The following is a 21,837-nucleotide window of genomic DNA, read 5'->3' as shown; positions in this document are numbered from 1 at the left end:
ATGGCAAACTAGACTGGAATACTATCAATAGCACCAAGCTATTGGTGCTATTAGATTTTAAATCTTTGGATGAGAAAATATACGATTAGAATGATGTGGGTCTCCTAGGATTGTGTAAGTTATTAATTTAATAGTATAATCTAAGGGATAAAAATAGTCAAAAATTAAATCTAACGGTGAAAAATTTGATAGCACAAAACGCTTGCGCCATCCATAGTATCCCAGCGGGACTCCCTATACGCCGTACGCCGCGTGCAGGCAACAGTTTCTCCTTATTTCCCCCGACCCTGTGGGTCACCGCCCGCCACGCCGGCGCGCCAACTCCGCTCGCGCAGTCACGCGGGCGGCGCCTGTTACTGTTTCCCCGACCCCACCTGCACTCTCCGGCTTTTATCATTTTCCTCCTCGCCCAACCCCCTCCACCTCTCTCGCCTCCTTTCCCAACCTTTGTTCCTCTCCGCTTCCTCTTTGATCTCCCTCTAGGGTTTTGTTTTTTTTCCTCCCTTTTCGAATGCAGTGCTCAATTACTAATTTGTGAAAATTTGCGCAAAAAATTGGAGGAAAGAGATGGGGCCGACGCAGCGGCAGCTGCGCGCCATGCTCCGCAAGAACTGGCTCCTCAAAATTCGCCACCCGTTCACTACCTGTACCGAGGTATTAATCTATATTTATTCATTTCTCCTCACTGATCACTGATCCCTTTGTTATTTGTAAGCGGAGAGAGTTTGTGTGTATGGATGTGTATATATATATTTTCTTTTTGTGGTAAAAATATGTAAAACTTACCCGAACTATAGATCAAATCATTTTGATTTGGCTATCCAACTTTTCAAAATTTTAATTTTACTACCCAATCTTTCAGTTTATTTTAATTCAACTTCAAAATTTGAATTTATTTAATTAGTATATATTTTATGTAATACTCGCAACTATAACATAAATTCTTTAAGTAAGTAATTAGCTTAAATTTTGAAGTTAAAGTGTCGGTGACTTACTTGAATCAAGCAAATTGAAATGTTGGATAGTAAAATTAAAATTTTGAAAGGTCGGGTAGCTAAATCAAAATGGTCTATAGTTTAGGTAAGTTTTGTATGTTTTTACTTTTTTTTTTTTCCTATTTTGGTAAAAATATATAAAACTTAGCTCAACAATAGACCGTTTTGATTCAACTATCCATCTTTTTAATTTTTTCATTTTAGAATCCAATCTTTCAATTTGTTTCAGTGATTTGGTGGCTCTTCGGAAACGAAATTTAAGCTAATTGCTTGCTATAATGAATTTATAGTTATATAAATTGCGCAAAATATATTGACTAAACCCGTAAAGATAAACGTATTTAAAACTTGAAGTTAAAGAGTCACTAGTTGCCTCAAGTTAAATAAATTAAAATAGGCCAGATAGTAAAATCAAAATTTTTAAAGGTTACGTAGTCAAATCCAAATAGGTGATAGTTTAGGTAAGTTCTATACAGTTTTCCCTTTTTTGTTTTTGGTGAAACTTTTAGTTTTTATCGAATGGTTTGTGTTACATTATGCTCTGTTATCAGATTCTGCTGCCAACGATTGTAATGCTTATGCTGATCGGCATCCGCACGAGGGTCGACACGCAGATTCATCCCGTGCAAGCGTACGTTTTTTGGAATATATTTGGAGTCATTTGAGTATAACCCTTCTTTAGATTTGTTTGTTTCACTGATTTGATTTATAACGCTGCGCACATGCTTAATATTTGCTATTTGATATGGCAAGGGCATATGGCGCTTATTAAAGTGATGGAAACATTGTAGATTTTCCGATTCGTAAATATCTTACATTACCATGGGGTGGGACCTGAACATAATGTTTTTACGCCGTTCTGAGTTGAGCTGTGCAGTGGCAGTCTCGCAGTCTCACAGTTTCAGAAAGGAACGTAGAGAATTTGAGTTACAAGCCGATTTTCTCGAGAGGTTTTTTATCTGTTGTCTTTCGATTCAATGATCAGGTATATCAAGAAGGGCATGTTTGTTGAAGTGGGCAAGAGCGAGATATCTCTGAGTTTTGATAGCATACTGAAGCTGATGTTTGCAAATGGTGAACATTTGGCTTTCGTGCCCGACTCGTATGAGACTAGGTCGATGGTGGATGTGCTTACTTTAAAATTTCCACTGCTGAAGGTACAATTTATTTTAAGAATACGTACAAATAGTTAATTGTCATAGTTAAATGCTGAATTTTTATTTGCTGCTTCAACCTATACCTTTGGTGGTCATTTTTTCTCTGGTAGTAGATGGTCGGAAGAATATACAAGGATGAGTTGGACCTTGAGAGTTACATACGCTCGGATCTATATGGCATTAATGATCACACCAAGTAAGTTTTGTTTCTCCTATTCGCTTCACATTTCTGAGGATTACTGTTCAGTTAACTAAGTAGGTACTATCTTCTGTTGATCCTTTGCACCTTATCGGCATCTGCATGTTATCTATGCAGTTGCGTGATAATTTTTAAGTGCATGTTAAAGTTTGCATTACACACATTTTTTTTTCCCACTTAAAGAGTTATTTCGTTCCATTAGTCTTCCTTTGTCTCTTAGGGTGGGTAGCTCGACAAGGACATATCAGTTAAAAATGTGAATTTTGCAAATGTGGATATTGGTGCACAGATTAATGCTAATCTTTTTGTTCAGGAACTTGTCAAATCCCAAGATTAGAGGAGCTATTGTGTTTCATGGGCAGGGTCCTAAATTATTTGACTACAGCATACGCCTCAATCACACCTGGGCTTTCTCAGGCTTTCCTGATGTTAAAACCATCATGGATGTAAATGGACCTTATCTCAATGACTTGGAACTAGGCATGAATATTGTACCAACTCTTCAATATGGTTTTAGTGGCTTCTTAACTGTATGAGTTCTTTTCCCTCTCTCTTTTAGCTGCATATCTTCATCCCTTAGGAGACACTAGTTATTTCGAACACAGTTTTTGAACATTAATAACTCTTCTGCCGTCATCTTTTACTCTTTGATACTCTTCATTCGACTTTGGGATATTTTATAATATAAGGGATAATTGCCTATATACCCCTTATACGTTTGAAAATATCCGATTTACCCCTACTTTTTTTTTCTTTCTAAAATACCCCTCATATGTTCCACCGTTATTGCAAAATACCCCTGCAGTTATCTCCTGTTAAGTTAACTTGGGTTAAACGTGAGTAAAATATGTACCATTGTTAAAAAAAATTAAAATGCCAATTTTACCCTTAACTTAAGGGCAAATAAGAAATATTGGTGATGGTAGAGGGGTATATTGGAAAAGACCAAAAATCAAAATACTTTTTGCGCCCCTGACTTTAAGGGCAAATAAGAAAGTCAGTGATGGTGGAAGGGTATATTTGAAAGGGCAAAATAGTAATTTTACAGAGATAACAGAGTTAATTAACAGATTTTAACTCTATGGGTATATTAGAAATAGGTTGGAACGTAGAAAGGGTATTTTCAATATTAGCCTTCTAAGAGGGGTAAATCGAAAAGTCGGAAACTTTTCAGGGGTATATAAGCAATTGCCCCATATATAAATGGCTCAACTATCTTTTATTAATGGTATAAGATTTTTCAACTGTCCGTTAATGTGGTTTTATAAGATATTCCTTTAATAACTTGACTTTGCTATCCCTTCACTTATTTTGATCTCTTCTTCATTTCTCGCAGCTGCAGCAAGTTGTGGACTCATTAGTAATACTTATGGCACAGCAAACTGGAAATAATATTACTGCAGAGATTAGAGAGCTACGGCAGTCTCATTCATCTGTAGTTCAGTCTGATGTTGGCTCTTCTTGGACACGGTTTTTCCCTGCAAACATCAGTATAGCTCCATTTCCTACTCGTGAATACACAGATGATGAGTTTCAGTCCATCGTAAAGGATGTCATGGGAGTACTGTAAGTGCAATCCCATTCTCTCTGAGTTTCTTTGAACTCATTTTCCTTGAGGAAACTTTTAGCTGCAAATTATTGCTTTTGTAAATATCATTATCAAAGATGTATGTTATTCTTCGTAAGTCTAACGTACTTGGTGATTTGAAATTAGGGAACTGTCCCAGATTTATTGGGGAAAGCCCTTAATTTTCTCTACATGAGAGAATTGCGATGGACATAGGATGTTATTTAGTTGGAATGTAATTATGAACTGAAAGAAATTTAGAAAAGAAAGGTTTGGAAGAATTTTTCTTTTCAAGGTAGTGTAGGGAACTTAGTAAATAAAGGAGGAAAGTAACTAATTGACATGTCCATCGCATCCTATTGCTGAAATATGGGAACTAAATTTGGAGAGGACTTGTTTAAGTTGTTGATTGGCTATAGCTAGGCTTGTATCCAGGAAAAAAATGAGATCTCCTTTGTCAAATTAGCTTGACATGTAGTGCATAGAATTTTAAGCTTAATTTAGCATGTTTTTGTACTCTTTTTTTGCAGTTCATTCCACATAACTGGGTTAAAATTGTTATTACCAAATATTCATCATTCATTAACTTGTGTAATGGGCGTCTGATGTATTTAATGGTGAAATAGGGGCTCAGTTAACATTCAACTATTATGTTTCTCTGTTCATTCTTAACTCTTCTTTTTTGTATTTTCTGTACGTCCTTTTCGTTCTTCTGTATTTTCTTATAAAATGACTTTTTCTCCTAGTATCTGCACAGTTCCTGTTTTGTTGTTTCTAATTAAATAATGTCATGAATAGAATTTTGTTTTCCTTAGCTAGTGTAAGGCTGTTTGCCATAATTTACAGTTGTCGGGCTTTCTGATTAATTTTCCAATTGAAGCAGATATCTTTTGGGATTTCTCTATCCAATATCTCGTCTAATCAGCAATTCTGTCTATGAAAAGGTGCAGTAGTTGCAATGTATCTTGGTAATATATTAATTTAACGTTACACTCTTCATTATCTTGAAGAATGATTATTTTGCTGATTTTTACTGTATCAGGAGCAAAAGATCAAAGAAGGCCTGCACATGATGGGTCTTAAAGATGAAATATTTTACCTTTCCTGGTTTATTACGTATTCTTTACAGGTACTTACTGATCATCTGACTACATATTTCATTTGTTTTCAGGCATTAGACAATGTTCTTCTGAAGTTTCTAATGAAAGCCAGAAAATTGAAGATCAGCATTGCTCATTATGATCTAAAACTCTTACACTGTGTCACTGCCCACAAAGGAGAAATTATTTTGTTTGAAGTTCTTCTTCTTATGCATTGAGTGTGATAAAAAAGGAAAAGAATGGCCAACAAACTGGCAATTTGTTTCTAGCAGTCTTACTGCCACCATTTTATTTCATGTTATGTTAATATTTGTTAATTCTTTTATGATGCATAGACGTGTACTTCTTGAGCTGATATTTGTCATAGAATAATACTGCCTGTTTTTCTGCAGTAAGGAAAGCTAGCAGTGCAAATCGTTTATGTGTCCTCATTATATATCCTGGCGTTTTTCCCATTGATCAACATCAGTAGCATTATATGGATAGCGTACTCATGAGCCGTAACTATAGGACACCAAGTTATATATGTAAATTTCTCATTAACACAGGTTGTCATATCTCACTATACTTTTCCTCTTTGTTTTGTAGTTTGCAATATCTTCAGCAGTCATTACAGTGTGCACAATGAGCAGCCTTTTTCTATACAGCGATAAATCAATAGTCTTCATGTATTTCTTCTTGTTTGGGATAAGTGCAGTCATGCTTTCATTTTTTATCTCCACATTCTTTTCTCGAGCAAAGACAGCAGCAGCGGTTGGCACTTTGTCTTTCCTTGGGGCTTTCTTTCCTTACTACTCGGTCAATGACCCGGCTGTTCCAATGTTAGTATTAATTTGTTTTGAATTGCATTGGACTAAACTTCATGATGCATAATGCATTAATGTGTCTTTTGTGATAGGATATGGAAGATCTTGGCTTCTTTGCTTTCCCCCACTGCCTTTGCTCTTGGGACAGTGAATTTTGCTGATTATGAGCGTGCTCATGTTGGACTTCGGTGGACAAATATGTGGCAGGTAGTTGATTTTCATAATATTGGAATCTAGGTCACTGCAATTCCAGATTATATTCTGAGGAATAAATAAAAACTGCAGGCCTCATCTGGAGTAAATTTTTTGGTATGTCTTGCGATGATGGTGGTTGATGCTATTCTCTATTGCTTCATTGCTCTCTACCTTGATAAGGTAATTGAGTTGCTTCTTTTTTGAATTGGCATGGGGAACAGTTTTGCGTGGCTTAGTTATTCTGCTTCTCTTAGATTGTTACTTGCTTAGGTAGTGGTTCTATGGTCTATAGGTATCATTGTAGGTATCATTGTATCTCTACAAACACTAGCTTCTCTTATTAGTTTAATAAGGGCTTCTTATCCGCTTCTGAGGTCGAAAATTGTAAAATGCTTATCTTATTCTTTTTTATTATAGAATATATTTTTTTTTGTGCATTTGAGTTTCTATTTTGTGTCACATGTTTTAATGAGATTTAGTATCCAAGATATTTAGTGCATATACATCCACATACGTATCTGCTGCAACAACCTTAGGGCACTGCATGTAAAATAGAATGGGTGTGAAGCTCAGTGGCTTCACCTTCATGTCATGCAAAAGCTCAGCGGCTTCACCCTCATGCCATGCAATAAAGTATACAATTAGCCAGTTCACTCTGGAATATTTTAGTGCACCTAATGGGGATAACTTAGCTGTTGTCAATTCAATGGTCATATCTCCCTTTAATACCTCAATATTTATAACTGCTGAGTAGAAGAATAAACATGCTGAGTGTTAGGCTCGTAGACGAGATAGTATGTCTTTATATAATTAGTTCATTTTTCGATTTTCTTTTCTATCACGTCGCTCTGCTTTAGCCGTCAAATACTTCCTAAAGATAGTTTCTCTCTATCATATCATTTAGACTTTTTGTTATCTAAAGAATAGTTGTTTTATATCTCACACCTTAATCTGATGATTATTTGGGTCTTCTTTTACTCTTCAATTTGATAGAGCCTCATAAAACTAGATCATCTGTCACTGATGGTCATTTTCCTTTTTCTTGTGATCTTCTTCGTCCCATTGTTATAAATTTTCCTCGTAATCAGGTTCTTCCTAGAGAGTATGGAGTTCGTTATCCGTGGAACTTTCTGTTTACAAGGGTATACTGGCAGAGAAGGAAAACATTTGACTGTTATTCTGAGAGCCTGGGATCTATAAGTAGTGATCAATTATTAGAAGGCAAGGTGCACTCTTCTAATCAAGTTTTCTCTGCGCCTTCCGTTGAGCCAATAAGTTTGGATATGAAACAGCAGGAACTTGATGGCCGGTATATGCTGCAACCTCATAGACAAATTGTTTTTTTTTCCTAGAAGAAGATTGGGCCATATAATGTTTTTCTCTGTTTTCTAGTTGTGTTCACATCCGGAATTTGCGTAAAATCTACACGACAAAGAAGAGAGTCTGTTGTGCGGTCAACTCACTTCATCTTACTCTATTTGAAAATCAGATACTTGCTCTTCTAGGTATGCTTGCTTTTTTATTGCAAGTTTGCTTTTGATCATAATTCTCTTATTGAGTTTCTAAGATTTTCCTTTTCTTTTGTAGGCCATAATGGTGCTGGAAAAAGCACGACTATTTCAATGCTTGTTGGTCTTCTTCCACCGACATCTGGTGATGCAGTAATTTTTGGCAAGAGTATAAGGACGCACATGGCAAGTCCCTTGCAGATTCTTAGTTGTTGCTTTATCTTCATCTTTACAAATTTCCCATCGTAAGTAACTAAGTTTTTGTGGTTTGCATTGTCAATTTCTAAATAATCATTCTTTCTTGTAGGATGAGATACGGAAGACATTAGGTGTCTGCCCTCAAAATGATGTACTTTTTGCAGAACTAACAGTAAGCATAAACTAGACCATCTTTTTGTGTTCATTTATAATCAGGCTACTTGTTTCATCGAGCACGCATTGACATAGCTTACAGGAGGTGATATATGTTGTAATCATTTTTTACTTCTCCCTCCTCATGTTAAGCACAGTTATTTTGCTATGATTCATTTAATAAATTTCTAGTATGAACCATGTTATTATCGTGCTATTTTCCTAGAGGATGAGAATAAATAAAGAACCTAAGTTATTGCTGAGGCAGCTGCCGATTTTTTCTTCATTATATATTTGCTAATTCATGTGTGACATTCTATTATTATAAAATGGTCCATGTTCCTGTAGCATCAATGGCAACATCACCTAGCCAGACTACATACATATATAATTGGGCGTGTAAAGCTTTATTACTAGTAAATACTAATGGCTTATATTTTTGTCATTTTGGTCATTATTGGCATTGTTGAACTATTCAAACTGTATGGCGAGATCACGTTTTTAACTTCATTGCAAGTCCTTCAAGAGCTTGTTTAATATTTGGGACTGTGTAGACAGAATATATTTTGATAAAACTGAATTACAAATGGATATTAAATTATTGACCCTACCAATTAAAAATGTTTCTGATGGAATGTTTGAAGAGTTAAGAGGTTAGTAAATAATTTTAATGAGATATGCATAGGACATATGACTATAAGCTGCAGCTCAGAATCTTATGTGAATGCTTATCTTCATATTAGTATCGGACCCCTCTTGCATACAGGGAAAAGAACATCTAGGTTTCTTTTGAGTTTCGACCCTCTTTAACTATATTTGGGGTCATCCTAACTCTTTATGCGCTCACTTTGTTTGCTATTATTTTTCACTGTTTTAGTTTATCACAACATGCACATATATAGCAAATGCTTCTATAACTTTAAAAGTATGAAGGCCTCTCTCTCTCTCTATATATATATGTGTGTGTGTGTGTGTGTGTGTGTGTGTGTGTGTATATATATATATATAGAGAGAGAGAGAGAGAGAGAGAGAGAGAGAGAGAGAGAGTTGTGCTAGAATACTATTAATAATACGGAAATAGTGTTTACTATCCACTTTTGCACCCTTGGCTGCCTAGGGTTTAGTGGGGGTTGGTGGAATAGTAATAATCCAAGGGTGGAAAAGCGGATAGTAACCACTATTCATATACAATTAATAATATCCTAGTTCAACTGTCTTTCTATATATATGTATATATAGTTTGGTCCTACAATTGGTTCTTGTGCAATTTTTTTTTTCTAACCTTCTCATTTATTGATATAGATATTGCTATCTTACCATTCAACTGGATTTCTTCTAGGTCAAAGAGCATATGGAAATATTTGCTATTCTCAAAGGTGTTGAAGAAAACTGCTTGGAGAGGGCAGTGACTGAAATGATTGATGAGGTGAGCATCTTAATGTCTTCACGAACCATTAAAGATTAGTTATCAGACAAAATTGACACCTTTACATTCTGAATCTTCACAATGATTTCACGCAACTTTCCGGGATCTAATCTGTATTTTCTGCTTGGCTGGGATCAGGTTGGTTTGTCAGACAAAATTAATACAGTTGTTGGCTCTCTTTCTGGGGGAATGAAGAGGAAATTGTCTCTTGGTATTGCGCTTATTGGAAATAGCAAGGTCTAGCTGAACTTCATCTACTTTTCTATGCTTCTTTTTACTCTTCTTGCCATGTTATTCAGCTGCAATTTTTATTTTTAATATTCAGGTAATCATCCTTGATGAACCAACTAGTGGAATGGATCCATACTCGATGCGATCAACATGGCAGTTAATAAAGAAGATTAAGAAGGGAAGAGTAATATTGTTGACAACACACTCCATGGATGAAGCTGATGTTTTGGGTGATCGAATAGCTATTATGGCTAATGGTCACCTGAGGTGCTGTGGAAGGTCTAAATTCTTAGTTTGTCTAACATCTGATACAACTATATAACAGCAACAGTACATTTTTCAAAAAGAAATTTCTGTACTATTGAAGGTGCAAATTTTTTATTGTTCATCTACATGGTGCATCTTAGTTTAGTGAATATGATGAGTCTCTTTATTCTATGTCTGTCTCTACTCGTATTTTGGTTGCCCTTTCCCTTGAAAGTGTGAATTTGAATCAGCTACTCAAGGAATTTACTTGCCGCAGCACTGTACCGTGCTCAGTGCCAATGGCTCATAACTGCACTGTGATTTCAACATCTGTGTCGTTACTATTTAGGGCAGTATAGGCTTCAGTACATATTCTGCTTGGGAGGTCTCAATCGGGCAATTTCAGCTAGTGTCAACAATTTAAACTTAGAATATTCATTTTTGCTATTTAATTCACTGTATATTCTGTGATCTGCAGCTCCCTTTTCTTGAAGCATAGATTCGGGGTTGGTTATACGCTTACTATCGTAAAGGTCTTTTTTCTAGCTTATTTTCCACATGTTGTCTTTTTTTTTTTTTCAATTATTCTCCTTGAGTAGTGATTCTAATATTTGTGAAAACTTTTTTCAGAATGCTCCTTCTGCCTCTGTGGTCGTGGAGATTGTTCATCATCATGTCCCAACAGCAACACTGTTGTCCGATGTATGTAACTTTCCCCTTATCATCAAACTACTCATTCCTTAACAAGTAGAGAACTTCTCAATGCTGTTTCCATTTTTTTTCAATGATTGAAGTGAAGCTATGAGTAATAGACATTACTTAACAAGTTTCTACATTTTCTTTTTCTTTGATACATGAAACTATCTTATATAACTGAATATTTATCCAAGTCCTCTCTGGAAGCAATTGCTGAACTTTCATAGAAGCCCGGATCGCTTTCTTTTCATCTAAACTTAGATAGTTTATGTCCCGAAGTTCTTCCCTTTTTATCATAAATGATATATCCAACTGAACTGAATTTTCTGCTAAAAGATCTATTCCTAGCCCTACTTATTCCATTTTACTAGGAAATGATGTCCTTTTGGACTATACGATGGTAAACTCTACAGCTTCATTAATGTGACCGACAAACACATCTGATTTGGCCTTTGTATGAATCAAGTATTAAATTGCAGGTGTGATTATGATGGAAGGGTACTGAGTTGGTTGAGGAGTGGAGTAATAGTGATCTCAACCACAGTTAGTAATCTTTGGGTAGTAAATTTGTTGCAGGCATATTTTAATTTTATTTTATCATGAAATGTAAAAACATTTCTTCATTATTCCAAACCATTATGTCCTTTTTGCTTTTTTTTTTTTGACTTGATCTCTGCTGGTGCTTCTTTTAGAAGTTTTTAGGTTTCATGTACCCTTGTATTTTAGGTTTGCATAACTTCAGATTTAATCTCATGTTTTATGTTATTCATCCTGAACGCAACAAATTCCTGATGTTATGGGAAGAAACAAACCCTTTTTTGGTACATACTAAATTAATTTGTTTTTCTTAAACCTAAGTAAACATTATTTCTGTTGATCTTTTTTTTATTTGATTAATATTTCACATGGTCTTCCAAGACATGTAGTTAAGAATAATATATTTCTGGACCTGCGATTATTATTCTTGTGAAGCATGCAATCTTGTTTAGATGAATTACCACAAGTTGGTGAATTTCTCATCATATAGCTGTAAAAGCAAGCTCTTATTTCATTTTTAGTGATCGTAGATATATATTTTTAGGGTTAATTTCATACGGCTCCTTGCAAAGGTGTCAAATAGCGGATAAATGCCTACAAAGTTTAAGTGATCAGATTTATGCCTTCGATAGTTTTATGATTTGCAAATATATCCCTCTGAAAGTTTTGATATGTTCGTATTTGTCTCCGTCGTTTGATCCACTGTTAGTTTTTTAATGGTGGGTGCGTGAAATGGCCATTTTGTCCTTATAAATTTGTACCTGCAGAAAGCTGTCTTCTTCTCTCTTCTCTTGCCTTTGTTGTCAATTGCGTGTCATACTCATCTTCGCTATAGCCGAGGGCCTTGCGTTTGACGCCATTGCTGCCGCCATGGACTAAAAGAAAGGGGAGAAAAGGATGACGGGACTCAACATTGTAATACGAGTTATATATATAAGGGGTAAAAAGGTCATTTACCCCTTACCGCCTAGTGTTTGAAAAGGCGCAAGGCGCAAGGCGCAAAAAGGCGCTAAGGCCTTTTGGAGCCTAGGCGTGAGGCGCACCGCGAGGCGTGCGCCTCAAGAAGGCGAGGCGCACATCTAAAAAAAATAAAACACTCTTAACAAGGCTAATTTAAATGGATGTTTTACGTTAAAAAATTCAAAATAGCCATACAGAAACAAAATAATCATAAAAAAGTAATTAAATCATATGTATATATGTTCTCAAACTAAAAAGAAAAAAAATATATTTCAACTTTCAACTTAAAAGTGCTTGTTGCTGGTTCTTGCTTTTTGTTTCTTGCTTTTTATAGCGGCTGCTTATTGCCATTAGAGGGTGGAAGAGAGAACGACCAAGAGAAAAGGAGAAGAAAAGCGTTCAAATTAGGAATCTTCTTTTCAATTCCTTAACATTTTAAAATATATTGAAAAATCCAAAACCCCAAAACCCAAACCCTAGACACATTAAACGTAAGTATCATGAGGGGCGTCTTAGGTGCGCGCTTCACTCCCTGTGGCGTTGAGACCCGCGCCTCGCACCTAGGCACTGAGGCGCGCGCCTGAGGTGCGCCTTTTCAAACACAACCGGGCGCGCGCCTCTTTTCAAACACAACCGGGCGCGCGCCTGAGGCGCACCTTTTCAAACACAACCGGTTAACTATTCTTACTCTTGGTTATTGACGTTTTTGTAATAGAAGGATATATTTGCAGACAGAGGGACTTTTGGAGGGGCAAATCTGATCACTTAAGTTTTGTATGGATTTTCTTGCTATTTGATACTCTTGCAGGGAGTCCTCGGCAATTGTCCCTATTTTTTACATGGTTACTTTTATAGAGTTGTCTTCACTCTGCTTATGCGTTTTCACAGCATTAAGCAAATTTCAAGTTTCTCGACTCCCATGACCTAAGTTATCCATTATCAACTCTCTCTCTGAAAACTCTTGTTATTTTTGGCTTCCAGGTAGGTACAGAAATTTCCTTTAGACTCCCTCTTTCAGCTTCGTCATCTTTCGAGGGCTTGTTTCGTGAAATTGAAAGCTGCATTAGAAGACCAGGCATGAAAACAGAGGATGTCTTTGTATGTAATGATAACTTTTTTGGCGTCCAGAGCTATGGTATTTCTGTTACGACTTTGGAGGAAGTATTTATGAAGGTCTCTGGGCAAAGCATTGATGATGATGATACAGCCGAATATCACATATCTCATAATACGCCCGACTCTTTGGTTTCCGAAGCTTCTAATCCTGCACTGTTAAAGCCCTCAAATACAAAACCACTATGTTTTGAACTTCATTTGAAACTTTGCAGATCATTATGTTTTGCTGTAGGAAAAGGTTGCAGTTTGATATTTGCTGCAGTGTGCAGTTTCATAGGATTTTTCACTGCTAAATTCTGCGGTTGCGGCATGCTTACACAGTCTACACTGTGGAAACATTCCAAAGCCCTTATCTCGAAAAGGGCAATTTCTGCCCGAAGGGATCGAAGAACAATTGTATTTCAGTTGTTCATTCCAGCCGTCTTTCTGCTGTTTGGTCTGCTTTTTCTCAGACTTAAGCCACATCCTGATCAGGATTCTGTGACCCTTACGACTTCATATTTTAATCCTTTACTAAGCGGGGGTGGTGGCGGAGGTCCGATTCCATTCAATCTCACTCTGCCTATTGCTAAGCAGGTTTGCTCTATTTTTGACCATTCATTTTCTCGAGGAGAAGCTGTTATCTAGATAATCTGTTGTCATGGTACAGGTTGCCGCTAATATAAAAGGTGGTTGGATTCAAAAGCAAGAACCAAGGGCTTTCAAGTTCCCCGATTCTGAAAAAACACTTGCTGATGCTATTGATGCAGCTGGGCCAAGCTTGGGTCCTGTTCTTCTCTCCATGAGTGAATATCTAATTACTAGTTTGAACGAGTCTTACCAGTCAAGGTAAGCCTTCATTTGGACTTTTGATTATCTAGATATGTTGTGAGATGCATGTGTTCCTTCCATGTTGTCAAACTGGCAAAATATTTAAAACCTAACAAAAACATTTTTGGAGTAGTGTGGAGAACTACTTGCGTTTTTAATCGAATTTGAAACTGCTTGTGATAAATTTCTGATAAAACTGTGCTCTCACAATTGGAGAATGTGTTCTGCATGTTCATGTGTATTTGTCTGGGGCGGTGGTTGAGTTCTGTCGTTTCTTTTCTTGTTTTCTCTTTTGCTTGTCCCTCGTTCTTTTTCCCTAGTGGGGGGAGGGGGGTGTGGTGGCAAAGGTATGAGAAAAGATGCAACGATTCATAGCTCAATGAAGGTCATTATGCAAATATAACTTTTGCAAATATATTCATGTCGCTGAAACTGATTAATAAGATTACAGAACAATTTGTTATTATCCTTCTGGTTTTAGCTTAAGCTGCAGTAAGTCTGCTAGATATTTTCAATATTATTATCTATTTGTTTTGCAGGTATGGTGCTGTTGTAATGGATGATCAGAATGATGATGGGAGTGTAGGATACACGGTGTTGCACAACAGTTCTTGTCAACATTCAGCACCAACCTACATTAATATAGTAAATTCTGCGATTTTGAGGCTTGCAACTGGCGATAAAAATATGACAATTCGAACTCGTAACCACCCATTGCCAATGACTGAGTCACAGAGATTACAACGACATGTAAGTACCTTTCTTTAATAGCATTGTGCTAACTTCTGATATTACTTCCTGTTATAGCTTTCTTCTGCAGCAATATTTCCTAAGGTTTGTATATGTTTTGATGTCAGTAAACTGCAGCTTCTTCTTTTTACTTTTTAACTCATTGATGACCATAGTAAATTAATATTCATTCATTTCATAGTTATTACTACCCGAACCCTTTATAATAATTACTCTTTGCTTGTTCATGCATAGTTTCTTCATAGTTCATACACTTGTTTTCACTGCCATCATTTTACTTGCATATATATATATATATATATATATATATATATATATATATATATATATATATATATATATATTTCGAATGCTTTATGCATATGGACTCCTATCTGAAGATACTTGCTGTCTTGCTCAATGCATTTTGTTTTATTTTGTTACTTCCATGCTAACATGCCTTTTTTTTGTTTGTTATTGGCTTATGCGTTGGGTGTAGGATTTAGATGCCTTCTCTGCTTCAATCATTGTTGGCATTGCATTTTCCTTTATCCCTGCCTCATTCGCAGTCGCTATTGTTAAGGTAATTCTTCTTTAACTTTGATTTTTTATTTGATTGTTCATCTCATGGATGTCATGACTACTTTCTGATCAGTTGGTTATTCCAGTTAATCCTATGATGGCTTAATGAATCTATATATCATGTTAGTGATTTTGTGACACATCTGTAAAGCCGTGCAAGAGATGAAGAAGTACAACGATGAGAGGGAGAGAGTAGAAGAGAATTTCTTCTAAAGAGAATGGCTGTTATTCCCAAAAGATTGCAATTACAGAAACCCTAGGTCTTATATTGAAGTGTCATGTGGAAAAAGAAAGACCTTTCTTGTCCTTGTGCCTCATTTCTTAATGTAGCTTTACGGTTGCATTAAAGGTTTTTATTAGCTGTAGCAGGCAAGTAGCGGCTAAGAGGTTTCATAGTAGATGGCAAGGATTGTCGTGCCAGTCAGCATAGTCTGGCATTGTCGCCCATGCCACCTGTGCCATTAACCATGTACTGACCATGCCAACATATAAAATGGGGTGTGCCGAGCCGTGCCGGCGGCATGCCCTGTGCACTAGTGCATAGAAGGCGCTAGGTGCCCAAAACAGGGAGTGACAAGAACAATTTGTAACGTCAAAAGAATCGTAACATTTTCCTCTGGAGCATATAGCACAAACCTATATTACTATTGCGGATCTTTTTGTTTCTGATCTTTTTCATTTCATCTTTTCTTGTTACATTGATTGATGAAGTTTTTAATTTTATATTTTTGTAGGAGCGTGAAGTCAAGGCAAAGCATCAGCAGCTAATTAGTGGGGTATAATGAATCGATGATCTTTAACTAACTTGGTAGCTTCTTATATGCTATTCTCTTTATAACTAAACAGCAGCTTGCCTTTTAGGTTTCTATATTATCATATTGGCTTTCGACGTACATATGGGACTTCATCAGTTTCTTATTTCCTACATCACTTGCCATGCTACTATTTTTTATTTTCGGTGAGCCATGAAGATTAATTTAGATTGCATTATTGACCACATTCTGTTGGTTCTATTTTTGTTGTTGATATGTTGAAAGGCAGGATATGCTCAAGATCTTATTGTTTATTTTCTCCCTGCAGGTTTGAATCAATTTATTGGAACTAACTGTTTCATACCGACACTTGTACTCTTCTTGGAATATGGTCTGGCAGTTGCCTCATCGACTTATTGTCTTACATTCTTCTTTTCTGACCATTCAGCTGCACAGGTTTCTGTCCCTTTAGGCAATTTTTGACTCACTAACACATAATGCTAATATTTTTTCCCTTTTGTTTTCAAGTTCTTCACATTCTTTTGAACTCTTATTGCAGAATGTGGTTTTGCTGGTTCACTTTTTCAGCGGGCTTATTCTTATGGTTATTTCATTCCTTATGGGACTAGTTGAGGCAACTAAAAGTGCTAATTCTTTACTGAAGGTTTGCTTCGTCTTTGGCAATTTCTTTTGATGCAATTATGTACGACCTGAACAAAAGTTCTGCAATGAGCTTCTTGTAGAAGATCTCATGAGGTGAAATGTAGGAGGACAGATGTCCTCTCTCAAAATTCATACCAACCAGGGCATTACACCTTTTTATTGGTTGAATGTTACTTAGTGGAAAAGTTGGTTTGATGACACAGTGCTAATTAGAAGAAGGATTTCAACCCCTCATGCTTTCATCCACAAGGAGCTCCATATGAAATCTTTGCTCATTTCCTGTAAAATAATGTTCACATGACATGTTCTTCCTAACTATCTGCCTATTATTTTTTCAGATTTTATTTAGGTTATCCCCTGGATTTTGCTTCACTGATGGGCTTGCTTCGCTTGCTCTGAGACGGCAAGATATGAAACGAGGAACTGGTAGTGGTGTTCTTGACTGGAATGTTACCGGTGCCTCTATCTGCTATTTAGTTGCTGAGGTTCTCCTTTGCTACTAATTAAATATACTTTCTTATGTTATTTGTCAAGTCCCCTTAATTTATAATATCATTAATCAATGACAAGAGCATGTTATAAAGCACCGGAAAAGGAAGATGTCATCCTACAGGCTGCATTTTGCTACTTATGTTATTTCTTTTTCGTTCATTTTCCTGTCATTCATCTAGAGATGCTACTAGTTGATTTCATGTGCAGAGAATTGCTTGAGTATGCAAAAAATGGCAAAAAGTTTCATTATACTGGGTTGGAAATAGTTTCATTGCTAACAAATTGTGAAAGTTGACTAATAGGGTCAACAGTTCTTTGGCCGAAACATCAAAACTGTTTCCAATTTTCCTCTCTTGTTAGTCATTATTTGTCATTCTTTTACATCTCCTGTTGAGGCCCCTTGTTTTTGGGCCCTTGATTTTCATTTTCTTAGGACACAGGAATTCAATAAGAGTTCTAGATCTTATATGCACATCACATAGACAAGGGGTCATCGGAGGACATGATATCTTGAAGAGACTAGCAACGGAGTGTGTCTGGAAAATAGAGAAAACCTTATGTAGTTGAATTGAGCAAGATTGACCTTAGAATGACCTTGCTGTGGTTTGACTCCTTTTGTATTAGAGTTTGATACATGTATCTGGCTAAGCTTCTAACTTAAGAAAACAAACTTTGATCTTTGTTTGGGATTTATAAAATCAGAATACTTTAACTGCTAGTGGTGGAAGGATCAAAGACCTTTCAGGGTACAGAGTCCTAAGAAAAACTGAGCTAAAAGCTTGGGGTGTTGAATGTTCAACTTCAAAGTTTGAGGACCAAAGTGAAACTCGGCTAGAATTTTCTGGATTAGTGGTGCAGTTTACTGAATAGAGTATTTAGTTGTCGATGTGTATGTGACTCCAGAGACCAGCACAACTTCAGGAAAACTTTCACCTTATTAACTGAATAATACATCTTTGCAGTGTTACTTTAGATATTCATTATCTTTTCTTATTTATAATGATCCTGCCATCTTTTCCCTCCTGTTGCAACAGAGCATAATATATTTTCTTATCACAATTGGACTGGAACTGATGCCTTATGAAAAACCAAGATTAACCACATTTAAAGACTGGTGGCATCATTTTGCCTCTCTTAAAAATGGCAAAACTGACAGCCACCTCCAGCCTCTTCTTGGATCGCAAGATGAGACTCATGTCACAATAGCTGATGAGGATGAAGATGTACGAGCTGAAAGGAACAAGATACTTGCTGGTTCTGCTAATAATGCCATAATCTACTTGCATAATATGCGGAAGGTGCCACTTACCCTTTGGTTAAATATTTCTTTGGTTTTATAGCATCTAGCACTTGTTTCCCAGCCTCGCCTCTTGTCCTACAACAACTAAGATTATTAAACTAATGAATTACAGGTGTACCCTGCTAGAGGAAATCACGCTGCAAAGGTAGCCGTTGATTCACTGACATTCTCTGTTCAGGAAGGTGAATGCTTTGGCTTTCTAGGAACAAATGGTGCAGGGAAGACCACAACTTTGTCCATGTTGACTGGTACATGCTAGTGCTTGATTTACATAATTACTTCAAATCTTTTGCTTTTTTATCTTGGTAAATTTTGTTTCCTAAAATGTGGAAGGTGCTATTAATGTTTTTGTTTTAGAAGAAAGAACAAGAAAAATCTCAAATGATGTTTGGCTTCTGCAGGCGAAGAGTGTCCATCAGATGGTACTGCATATATCTTTGGGAATGACATAAGATTACATCCAAAAGCTGCTCGTCGGCATGTATTCACATATAGCCTTCTCAGTTGTCTTCACTTACTATTTTTGGACAGTTCTTTCCCACCTAAAGAACACATTTCCTTTCTTTTATACAGATAGGATACTGCCCACAGTTTGATGCACTTCTAGAATTTTTGACGCCTCGCGAGCATCTTGAGCTTTATGCAAGAATAAAGGATGTTCCTGAAATCAGCATAAATAATGTATGAGGGCCATCTAGCCGAGTCTTTTGGTCACTTATCGGAAATGCTTAGTTCAGTTGGCTTCTAATTTTTAACCTGCACCAGCATGTGATCTAGTAACTTTCTGCTGTTTGTTAGGTTGTCAAAGAGAAGTTGGTGGAGTTCGATCTATGGAAGCATGCTGATAAACCATCTTATGCACTAAGTGGAGGTAACAAGCGCAAGCTGTCTGTTGCTATTGCAATGATTGGGAATCCGCCGATAGTCATTCTTGACGAGCCCTCAACCGGTATGCTAAGACTCCTTTAGAAATCAGTAAATCACTGCTATTCTAGTTGTGAAGTAAGTAACGTGTTATAATCTACATCTCTATCTGTTACCAGAAAGTAAAACCTAATTACTGTTAATTGTTTATCTTTTAATTTCAACATACGGAAACATGTAGCCCTGCAATCAAAATTATCAATTTCCCATATTTGCCAGCAATATTTGAATTTCATATGGCATACATTAGAAAACCTAGTATCTTAGTTTTAAACTGTGGATGAATATCACTGTTTATTTTATAGGAGTTATTCAGGGAAAAGATTGCAATGGAATTCAAAATTTGGGGACTTTAGAATTAGAGGGTGGAGAACCAAATTAAAAGTTCAAGAACACTGGCAGCAGTTTACCCTTTTAACATACTGGGTTAACTTTTTCTTATTTCTTCTTGTCTACCCTTCACAGGTATGGATCCCATAGCGAAGCGGTTCATGTGGGATGTCATCTCTCGTTTATCTACTAGGCGAGGAAAGACGGCTATTATCCTAACAACTCATAGCATGAATGAAGCTCAGGCCCTTTGTACACGCATCGGCATAATGGTATGTAATCAAAACACGGCCTGCTTAATCAACCTTATATGGTGCAAGGATTATCTGAATCCTTTTTTTTATTTGTCCATTAATTATCTATTGTTTAAAGGTTGGAGGCCGACTAAGATGCATTGGGAGCCCACAGCACCTGAAGACTCGTTTTGGAAACCACCTTGAGCTTGAGGTACTTTTTAACTTTATACCCTGTGATCTGACAAGCTATATATTAATGGTTTTCCTTGTTTACAGGTGAAGCCCACTGAGGTCAGCTCAATTGAGATAGATGCTGTTTGTAGAACAATTCAACAACTTCTCTTTGATTTCCCTAGTCATTCAAGAAGCCTATTGAGTCACCTAGAAACTTGTATTGGTGGGAATGGAAATTTGTTGTTGGAAAATGTTTCAGAAATCTGTTTGACACGGGAAATGGTGAGTTTGATAACAAGGATGCTTGGCAATGAGGATTGTGGCAAAACAGTTTTATGTTCCAAACGGGTCACTGATGGCGTGTTTGCTGAACAAATATCTGAGCAACTTACTCGAGATGGTACTTAATATTTCAACCACCATATTATTGCTTCCTTTTATTTCTCGCTTGGTTTTTCATTTTCCCTGAGACCCAAACAGAACTTTGTTTGATTTTCTGATAAAACACACTTAGAAATTGCATCAGAGCATTTTAGAAATTGCTTTTTTTGATTTTCTGATAAAACATTCTTAGAAATTGCATCAGAGCATTTTAGAAATTGCATCACCTTCTTATTGCTATGGCTTGGTTTTTTTTTTTTCCCTGCAACCTTCTTTAGATGTGATATTATAGTTCTCTTTTCTCAGCCCTTTTAATTTGTGAAAATAGGAGGGGTGCCGCTGAGAATATTTGCTGAATGGTGGTTGGCCAAACAAAAGTTTTCACTGATTGATTCTTTTGTTCTCTCCTCGTTTCCCGGGGCTACATTCCACGGTTGCAATGGGTTGAGTGTTAAATACCAGGTAAACGTAGCCAATAAGCAGAATTTTGCATTATTGATCTGCATCAATCTTCTTCATAAATAAGATAGCTGTTCCTCTAAATTTTGAGTACATTTTTGTTTTGCCACTACAGATCCTTTTCTAAAACCAGTTTCTTTGGTTGAATTTCAGTTGCCATATGGAGAGGACTCTTCTCTTGCTGACATATTTGGGCATGTGGAGCATAACAGGTATTATTGAATAGCAACTGAACTGTAATATATCTAATAATTTTTATTTTATTTCTTTCGCCTAACATATCCTTTTTGCAATTCCTCTTTGTGAAGGGAGAAACTTGGTATAGGAGAATATAGCATCAGTCAATCAACCCTGGAGACTGTATTTAATCATTTTGCTTCTACTTACTAATTCGCCCAAGATGAAGAGAACGAAATAAATCCGACTCCGTGGTCTTTTTCTGACCTCGCAAGTTCTATAACTGCATTGCTCGAGAAGAAAACTTGATATAGCAAAATGGCCTCTAATCGCTTGATAGAAAGAAAAGGTACAGAAGAATACAGCATCAATCAGCAAAAAGAGTTAAAAAAAAGAAAGAAAAGAAAATCAAAGCATTACACATGTAATATTGGCAATGTTGAATGCCTCTCAACTTTGTCTGTATTTTGTAAATACTCTGCTGTATCCTATTTCTCCCATAGAAAGCAAAGCTCGGGATGTATCATAAGCCTGTATTTTATTTATTTATTTATTTATTGCTCTTCTTCATTCTTGTCCTGAAAATATATTATGGCAAGAAAAACTTCACATTTGGCCACATGGCTTTGAAAAGAATGTACAACTGTGTAAAGTATGGTATGAAGATCCCTGTTTGTGTGTGGTGATAAGTTCTTTGCTATATGGTGATCAGTTATGTGGTGAATTTATTAGGAATTA

General features: G+C 36.4%; 1 protein-coding gene across 3 annotated transcripts; it reads left to right on the top strand.

Moving 5' to 3' along the window:
* On the top strand, positions 304–21,799 carry LOC109728365 (ABC transporter A family member 1). Of its 3 annotated transcripts, XM_020258755.1 has the most exons (40): positions 304–654; positions 1,547–1,626; positions 1,981–2,152; positions 2,266–2,348; positions 2,665–2,881; positions 3,688–3,917; positions 4,802–4,862; positions 4,961–5,047; positions 5,607–5,839; positions 5,917–6,031; positions 6,110–6,199; positions 7,108–7,328; positions 7,412–7,524; positions 7,607–7,713; positions 7,835–7,897; positions 9,218–9,304; positions 9,443–9,541; positions 9,630–9,814; positions 10,260–10,314; positions 10,412–10,483; positions 12,956–13,666; positions 13,740–13,918; positions 14,440–14,650; positions 15,129–15,212; positions 15,946–15,987; positions 16,073–16,169; positions 16,292–16,419; positions 16,523–16,627; positions 16,965–17,111; positions 18,153–18,416; positions 18,531–18,666; positions 18,820–18,899; positions 18,992–19,099; positions 19,217–19,367; positions 19,808–19,944; positions 20,045–20,119; positions 20,185–20,482; positions 20,792–20,925; positions 21,076–21,134; positions 21,231–21,799. In XM_020258755.1, exons 1-40 carry the CDS (start codon positions 568–570, stop codon positions 21,310–21,312), a joined length of 5,685 nt encoding a protein of 1,894 aa, XP_020114344.1. In that variant the 5' UTR covers positions 304–567; the 3' UTR covers positions 21,313–21,799. The 3 variants fall into 3 exon arrangements, with proteins under 3 accessions (XP_020114344.1, XP_020114345.1, XP_020114346.1); XM_020258756.1 differs by lacking the exon at positions 1,547–1,626; XM_020258757.1 differs by lacking the exons at positions 304–654; positions 1,547–1,626 and having other exon boundaries at positions 2,022–2,152; positions 2,263–2,348.

The sequence above is a fragment of the Ananas comosus genome, linkage group 23, assembly GCF_001540865.1.
Source record: "Ananas comosus cultivar F153 linkage group 23, ASM154086v1, whole genome shotgun sequence".
Taxonomy (NCBI): Eukaryota; Viridiplantae; Streptophyta; class Magnoliopsida; order Poales; family Bromeliaceae; genus Ananas; species Ananas comosus.
The sequence above is the reverse complement of the archived record's forward strand: the minus strand, read 5'-3'. Positions and strand labels throughout refer to the sequence as shown.

What these genes read in the sequence shown, in the direction of transcription:
- LOC109728365 (XM_020258755.1), top strand. Translation starts at nt 568, where the DNA reads ATGGGGCCGACGCAGCGGCAGCTGCGCGCCATGCTCCGCAAGAACTGG. An exon ending in AACTTTGTCCATGTTGACTG is followed by an intron (nt 18,667 to 18,819) that starts GTACATGCTAGT and finishes TGGCTTCTGCAG; the next exon opens with GCGAAGAGTGTCCATCAGAT. An exon ending in GGTTGAGTGTTAAATACCAG is followed by an intron (nt 20,926 to 21,075) that starts GTAAACGTAGCC and finishes GTTGAATTTCAG; the next exon opens with TTGCCATATGGAGAGGACTC.